Source organism: Monodon monoceros, unplaced genomic scaffold (assembly GCF_005190385.1).
Source record: "Monodon monoceros isolate NGI ecotype Baffin Bay Population unplaced genomic scaffold, NGI_Narwhal_1 Super_Scaffold_7, whole genome shotgun sequence".
Taxonomy (NCBI): Eukaryota; Metazoa; Chordata; class Mammalia; order Artiodactyla; family Monodontidae; genus Monodon; species Monodon monoceros.
In genome coordinates, this window is record NW_021703784.1 from 69534481 (window position 1) to 69541834 (window position 7354).

The 7354-nt window shown below is 55.3% G+C and overlaps 1 protein-coding gene across 1 annotated transcript; it reads left to right on the plus strand.

The window, feature by feature from the left end:
• Positions 1-587: 587 nt before the first annotated feature.
• MYOD1 (myogenic differentiation 1) lies at positions 588-3315 on the plus strand. The gene is made up of 3 exons (XM_029208771.1): positions 588-1553; positions 2038-2116; positions 2385-3315. The coding sequence occupies exons 1-3, from the start codon at positions 924-926 to the stop codon at positions 2633-2635; spliced, it is 960 nt and encodes a 319-aa protein (XP_029064604.1). The 5' UTR covers positions 588-923; the 3' UTR covers positions 2636-3315.
• Positions 3316-7354: the final 4039 nt, after the last annotated feature.

Genomic DNA, 7354 nt, shown 5'->3' on the forward strand with positions numbered 1-7354 from the left:
GCAGCAATCATCGACTCCTATAGAGATGCAGCTGGGTTTCCAAGCTACCAGAGATGGGCTGGGCCCGCGACCCTCTGACTGACTCCGGGGGCAGGAACTGGCCAAGTGACACGACCGCCACGTTCAGTCTCAGGTTTCCCCACTTGGACTCTCAGTCTTGTTCCTCGCTTCTCTGCCTCTGACTCTAGCGTTCTGCTCTCTGAATGTCTCAGCCTCTTGGGTTTACCGCTTACCATCTATCTCAGCTTTGAGTGTGTCTCTGCCTTACTGCCATGTGTCTCTTCGCAAATCTCTTCCGATCTGATTTCTACCCCTATCCTGCTCCTTGGTCCCCCACAAATCAGCGGACTGAGGGGACCCCAAAGTCAGCTCAAAGGTGAGCGCGCGGCCAGTGTTTCCCGCGGACACACGAGGAGGCCGGTGTTGGAGACATTTGGAGAGTGTGCCCCGGAGTCAAGTGCTGCTGCGTTGGGCTGCCAGCCTCTGCCTGTCTCTCTGCCTGGGGAGGGGCCGGAGTGCGCGCGCGGAAGCGTCAAGGGGTAGGGGGCTGGCCAGTCTCTGGCCCCTACTGCCACCCAGGGGATCCCAAGCTCCTCCCCGCTCTATTCCTATTGGCCTCGGGCGCCCCCGCCCCTAGCCGCCGGCTGGGGCTCAGGGGCCCTTAGGCTACTACGGGATAAATAGCCCCGGGAGCCTGGCTTGAAGGTAGGGGTGGGGAAGTCCCAGGGCGCTGCCGCCGCTCTCCTCGCCGTCCGTCGGTCAGGCGGGACAGGACAGGGCAGGGTGGGGGACAGCTGGGTGTACATTCAGACCCTCAGTACTTTGCTATCGCACTGCCGGTGTTCCGGAGCCGCAGAAAGTTTCTGGCAACCCCTGCCGCCGGGATTGGGCAAAGCCAGGACTGCGCCGCCCCCCGCCGGGATATGGAGCTGCTTTCGCCGCCGATCCGCGACGTAGACTTGACGAGCCCCGACGGCTCTCTGTGCAACTTTGCAACAGCGGACGACTTCTATGATGACCCGTGTTTCGACTCCCCAGACCTGCGCTTCTTCGAGGACCTGGATCCGCGCCTCGTGCACGTGGGCGCGCTCCTGAAGCCCGAGGAACACTCGCACTTCCCTGCGGCCGCGCACCCGGTGCCGGGCGCGCGCGAGGATGAGCATGTGCGCGCGCCCAGCGGGCACCACCAGGCGGGCCGCTGTCTACTGTGGGCCTGCAAGGCGTGCAAACGTAAGACCACTAACGCGGACCGCCGCAAGGCCGCTACCATGCGCGAGCGGCGCCGCCTGAGCAAAGTCAACGAGGCCTTCGAGACGCTCAAGCGCTGCACGTCTAGCAACCCAAACCAGCGGCTGCCCAAGGTGGAGATCCTGCGCAACGCCATCCGCTACATCGAAGGTCTGCAGGCGCTGCTTCGCGACCAGGACGCCGCGCCCCCTGGTGCTGCAGCTGCCTTTTACGCGCCTGGCCCTTTGCCCCCAGGCCGCGGCGGCGAGCACTACAGCGGCGACTCGGACGCGTCCAGTCCGCGCTCCAATTGCTCCGACGGCATGGTAAGGCCAGGACGCTGGGCTAGAGAAGTGAGCGCAGCTCTTGGTATATCAGGAATGTGTTTCCGAGGGCGGGTAGCGGACCCTCTGGTGTGAGGGTTGGGCGGGGAACCTTCCCGGGAGTGGACCCCCGGTGCCCCAGGCAGCTGTCACTGGGGTGGCGTAGTGCTTTGGGGGGGGCACGGGACGAATGCGATCCACCTGATTGGGGGCGCTATTAGAACACTGCTGGGCCGACACGAAGATCGTGTCGTTTTCTCCGCTTATCCCATGCAGATGTGTGCTCCTAGGTGACTGTCTGCCCTCTATTTGGTCCGGCATGCTGCAGACAGCTCCTGCCCACCCTTACTCCCCAACCCGGCCACATCCGGGCCCAGAACTCTCGTGGCTGAGACTTAGGGAGTTGGAGAGGGGGACGGCTGCAGGGAGCGATGCTCCAGCCCCGCGCGGTTCCCGGGCCTGACTCGGTAGCCCTTGCCGTTTGCAGATGGACTACAGCGGCCCCCCGAGCGGTGCCCGGCGGCGGAACTGCTACGAAGGCACCTACTACAGCGAGGCGCCCAACGGTGCGTATTCGCGCCTCCTTCCCACATTCCCTTTTGAGCTGCCCTGGCTTCTCTTTACCTAGGACCTCCTCGCCTCCATCCTGGGAGATGGTACAGGGAATGAAATACTAAGCATGTACTTCCCTCCTTTTTCACCCTGAAATTTCGCGGGATCCTCCCGAATCTGGCCCGTCCTCAGTTTCCTGTCTGCCCCAAAGCACTGAGCCCAGAGGTGGGAGACCTGTCTGCGGCTCCACCTTTGCATACTAATCTACCCCTCCCCGCGCAGAACCCCGGCCCGGGAAGAGTGCTGCGGTGTCGAGCCTCGACTGCCTGTCCAGCATCGTGGAGCGCATCTCCACCGAGAGCCCCGCCGCGCCCGCTCTTCTGCTGGCCGACGCGCCGCCGGCGTCGTCTCCAGGCCCGCAAGAGGCGGCCGCCGGGAGCGAGGTCGAGCGCGGCAGCCCCACCCCTTCCCCCGACACCGCCCCTCAGTGCCCAGCGGGTGCGAACCCCAACCCGATCTACCAGGTGCTCTGAGGGGTTGGGCGGCCACTTCGGGGGGGTGCCGCTGCCCTCTGGCCCGAGGGATGGTGCCCTTAGGGTCCCTCGCGCCCAAAGGATTGAGCTTAAATGCCAACTCCCCTCCCAACAGTGCTTTAGAAGCGACCCCTCCGGAGGTATGAGAGGCGGGGGAACTGATGTGTGTTTCCGCACTCCAGGGCAAGGACATGGTCCTTTTTTGCCACGCAGCACCCTTCCCTGAGACCCGCTGCGATGGCCGTTTGATGTTACTCAGTGGGCCAGAGCTGACCCTTGAGGGCCCAGGTCCTTCCTCTTCCTCGCCCCCTCCCCCATGGGGGGTGGGACCCACGCAGACCTAAGCCCCGCCCCCGGACACCCGGATGCTTAAAGGAGCGTAGCCTCTCTTTTCGGGAGCCCTCGGGACGTCGGCTCTTTCCCGCCGCTCCCTTGCCAAGTGTAACAGCTGTAAAGGTAACCGCTCCCACCCCCTCCCCCGGTTCAGGACCACTTTTTGTAATACTTTTGTAATCTATTCCTGTAAATAAGAGTTGCTTTGCCAGAGCAGGAGCCCCTAGGGCTGTATTTATCTCTGAGGCATGGTGTGCGGTGCGACAGGGACTTTGTATGTTTATACGGCAGGCGGGCGAGCCGCGGGCGCTCACTCAGGTGTTCGAAATAAAGACGCTAATTTATACCGCGGTGGCTCCAGCTTTCGCTAGGGCTGGGGGCAGGATTTTGAAGGGGGCAGGATTTTGAAGGGGGGCGAAATCCGCAAACTGGGCCACCTGTACCGCAGCGACCCCTGTAGGCCGCAGACGGATTGCAAGGAGGAAGTTAGGGGAGGGAGGGGTGCGTATGTTTCCGTTATGTGAGGAGGTTCTTCTGACCATGACGTACATCACCACACACAGGTCATCTCGTTGTCAGGATGGATGTTAGAACGATCTGAGTAGTTAATAAAAGATCCATGCCTGTCCCACCACCCACAGGTTCTGATTTAAAGTATCTGCCGCAGATATCCCCGGCCAGGAATTAGTATTTTTCAAAAGTTCCCCAGGTGATTCTGAAGTGCGTGCACGGTTGAGCATCATGCCCCTCCATACACACAGTGAAGCCAGGTATGGTGTCCAGAAGGATCACTGGAAAGTCATGTCCCCCAGATGCGACTCGGAATCCTCATGGGTAGAGGATGTGATAAGGTGCTCACAACATTATGAGGAAAAGCTGAATGAGTGTGAAGCAGCACTGCAAGCTGTAGGGTACTTCCAGGCGCTCAGTGATAGGTGTAATCACAAGGGGATGCACAGAAGGCCAGACAGGCACAGACGCGACCACTCTAAGAAACCCAGCACTTAGAGCATCCGGGCATTGTCAGATCTCATAAGAAGACAGGAGCCCAGAGCCTGCAAGGAGAGGGGCACGTGCAAACCTGCATCATCACAGATGGCATCAGTGCTCTTCTCAAGCGATAAACACTCTGAGGGGAGAGGAGGGGCCGTTGATTTAGCCAGGGGGCTGGGGAAGACTTCCTGGAAGAGGTGCCATTTGAACTGTGTCTTGAGAAACAAAAGAAGACAACACATCCACAATGCCCATAGATCCCCCCAACACACACACACACACACACACACACACACAGAGGTACCTCTGCGAGGGTACCCCTGGATGGACGGCCTGGCAAAAGTTCTGCCCAACCCCACCCCCTAATTCACATACACTTGTCACCAGGACCTCAATTCCTCTTACATCCCACTCCTACAGATCCTTTTTTTCCTGAAAACCCTACAGGCCCACTTTCAAGGGCTTTTCTTACCAAGGAGGGGCGGGTGTGGAGAGGGCCTGGGGAATGCAAGCAAGACATAATGGCAGAAGGCAGAGCAGAGGATCTGCTCTCTGCTCTGGGAGAGCCTTTGCTCTCCCCAGTGCAGGGCCCCTGGGGAGCCACCCAGGGCTGCTCTGTTACTAATGATCCTCTGCTTTTCATCTGGCTGCTTCCCCAGATGTGCCTTGGGGTTCTTTACACTCCCTTGAGACCGTTTGGGGCTCATTCATGAATTCATTCATTCAACAGATGCCAGGTCCCATGCTGGGTGAAAACAGAGACCGGTGGACAGAGTTCCTGACCTTGGGAAGCACCCAGACATTTGGGGAGACTGGACCTTTTAGCAGCTTGTTACATCACGATGAATTAAGTGCTATAATGGGGGTCTATGTGGCAGAGGAACGCAGTGGGAACAGAAGGTATAGACAGCAAGCAGCCCCTAATAAGAGTCTTGAAGGAATAGGTAAGGAAAGAGGCGCCAAATAAGGATGCTGCAAGCTGAGGAAATAGCAAAAGGGCAAAGACCCAGAGGTGACAGAAAGCAAACTGTGCCTTCATGGGGCCAGCAGTGCTCACAGGGAGGGGCCAGAGGTGAGATGGGGCAAAGGGCCACATTGGACCTTATTTGGGCTTTATCCCAAAGGCAATAGGGAGCCATAGAGGAATCTAACCGAGGAAAGGATACAAACATATCTGTATTTTAGAAAGGCCAGTCTGGACTGGCAGAATGGATAGGAGGGAACAAGACTTGAGACAGGAAGACTTGTCAGGAGGCCACCAGGGCTGCTCAGAGGAGACATGACATGGCCTGAACTGGGGTTGTGACTGGGGATGGGAGAGAAAGCACAGGAGTAGAGACAGTTGTGCCAGATAAAGTGTAGGTGTTGACAGTTCAATGGAGAACCTTGAGGGCACAGTCCCTACCCTCATACAGCTTAAAATCCACTGGGGAAATAGCCATTAGACAAAGAATCAAATGAATAAATACATTTGTAGATGTTATACATGATGAGAAACTCCATAAGGAAAAGTAAAGGGCGCAGTGAGAGATGATAATGAGGTATGAGACGGTAATCAGGCAAAGGGAGGAGGAAGCAGAGCTTCTGTGCTGAGGGAACCAACCACGTATAAGGAGAAGGCCCCAGCAGCCTATAGGGTTACTATAGCCTATAGGGAGCTAGTGTGCATTAGAAAAAGGTGTCCCTTCTTTCCCAAGGACACTGCTCTGCACCAGGGTTCATGGCTAGGCAAACAGAGAGCAGGCTGGACTTCAGCCTCCACCCACCTCCTTGGCCAGGTGTGCTTTTTCAGTGAACAACCTACAGAACTGTTCACAGGGTCTTGTGCATGGAGGCCCTAAGGAAGGGAGAGAAAAGGAGGGGCCAAGGGTGACTTCAGGCTCTGGTTTGCTTCACAGTGGACGATGGTGCTGTTATAAAGATGGAGACCTCTGGAGAAGAAGAGGTCGTGGGGACAGACTCAGTGCAGGGCAGAAACCCAATTTAAAAAGGTTAAACCCCACAGGGGGTATGTTGGAAGGACGCAGGGCAGTTCGCATAAGGGAGCAGCGCTGCAAGCACCACAGCACCCGTGGGCCTCGAGAGCCGGGATTGGAGCCCCTCTTGCTGTTCGACACATCCCCCTTCTTGCCTCTGCTTGCCTTCCCTCCCTCCTAGTGCATATTGGTTTTTTCCAGCAACTCAGGGGATTACCTAGATCTCACTGCTTAACTCCATTTAGAAAATTTCCAGGGAAGAGCTCTACCTGGACCAGCTTAGATCATGAGGCAGGATTTGAACTCAGGCAGTGAGGCTCCAGAGACCACTCTCAGCTGCCCGGCCCCGTAGCTTCTGCAGAGGGAGGAGGGGAGGGAGGGAGGGGGCAGCTAGAGCTTGGATTACCCCATGGATGATGGGATTTGAGGTCCCCTCCTGGCCTGGGAAGGGGGGAGGACATCTAGCTGAACCCCATTTGCAGTGTAGATGAAACATCCTTGCCCTTGGGGCCATTTTCACCTGGGCTGGATCTGAGGAGACACCGGGCCATGCTCTCCATAGAGACATATGCATGTCTGTACACACACGTGCTCATACAAGAGCACACATGTCCCCAGAGCATACCACCAGAGGCTGGTGTACCTTGATGCCAAGGAAGTTTAAGCTTCAAGTCCTTGTCCCTTCCATGAGCTTCTTCTAAGGCACTGGGAAAAGCCCTAGAAATATGTTCACACGGTCTAGTTTCTTTTCAAATTTTCTAAAGTAAAATATTTTAGCCAACTGGTTATGACCATTGTCTCTATTCTGACCTCTCCCCTGTGTTGGGTGGCATTTATGGGCATGTTGGGGTCCCCTCGAAAGGTATTCATCTTGTTTGGGTTTAGTGGAATATATTTTAAATCAATGAAATATAAAACAGAAATAATGACAATGAACGGTGAAATAAATTACAATGATTCTGACATTGAGAAGACAATTGTACCCCCAACATCTATTTAGATCATGCCAAAAAGCAGTTTATTAAAAGAAAGTGATAACTTTTTAAAGGAATTATTGAAAAGCCTCTTGCATTGTTCGATAATCTAATGAACAAAGAAGAGTGAATTATATGAACATATTGGAAAGCGATTTAAATTTTTTGCTGGTCTAACACAAAATACTGACATCAACAAAGACAGAATAAAATTCATAATATGCCACTATAATGAGACCTTAGCATCAACAAACTTTTTAAATGAACCCTGCCAATTTAAAAGCATTTAAATTTAGTCACCGCACAGGAAAACTCAATATACCTTGAACTCTTACAGTCCACAGATGAAAGAAACTTGATGGAGTTTCTGCCAAATGTGACAATCCTAAAAGTGTACATTTTAGGCACAATTTCCAATAGACATTTCCAATAGAGTGGTGAGC

Coding starts and splice junctions, on each gene's coding strand:
- MYOD1 (XM_029208771.1), top strand. CDS start 924: ATGGAGCTGCTTTCGCCGCCGATCCGCGACGTAGACTTGACGAGCCCC. Junction 1,554..2,037: donor CCAATTGCTCCGACGGCATG/GTAAGGCCAGGA, acceptor TGCCGTTTGCAG/ATGGACTACAGCGGCCCCCC. Junction 2,117..2,384: donor CTACAGCGAGGCGCCCAACG/GTGCGTATTCGC, acceptor CTCCCCGCGCAG/AACCCCGGCCCGGGAAGAGT.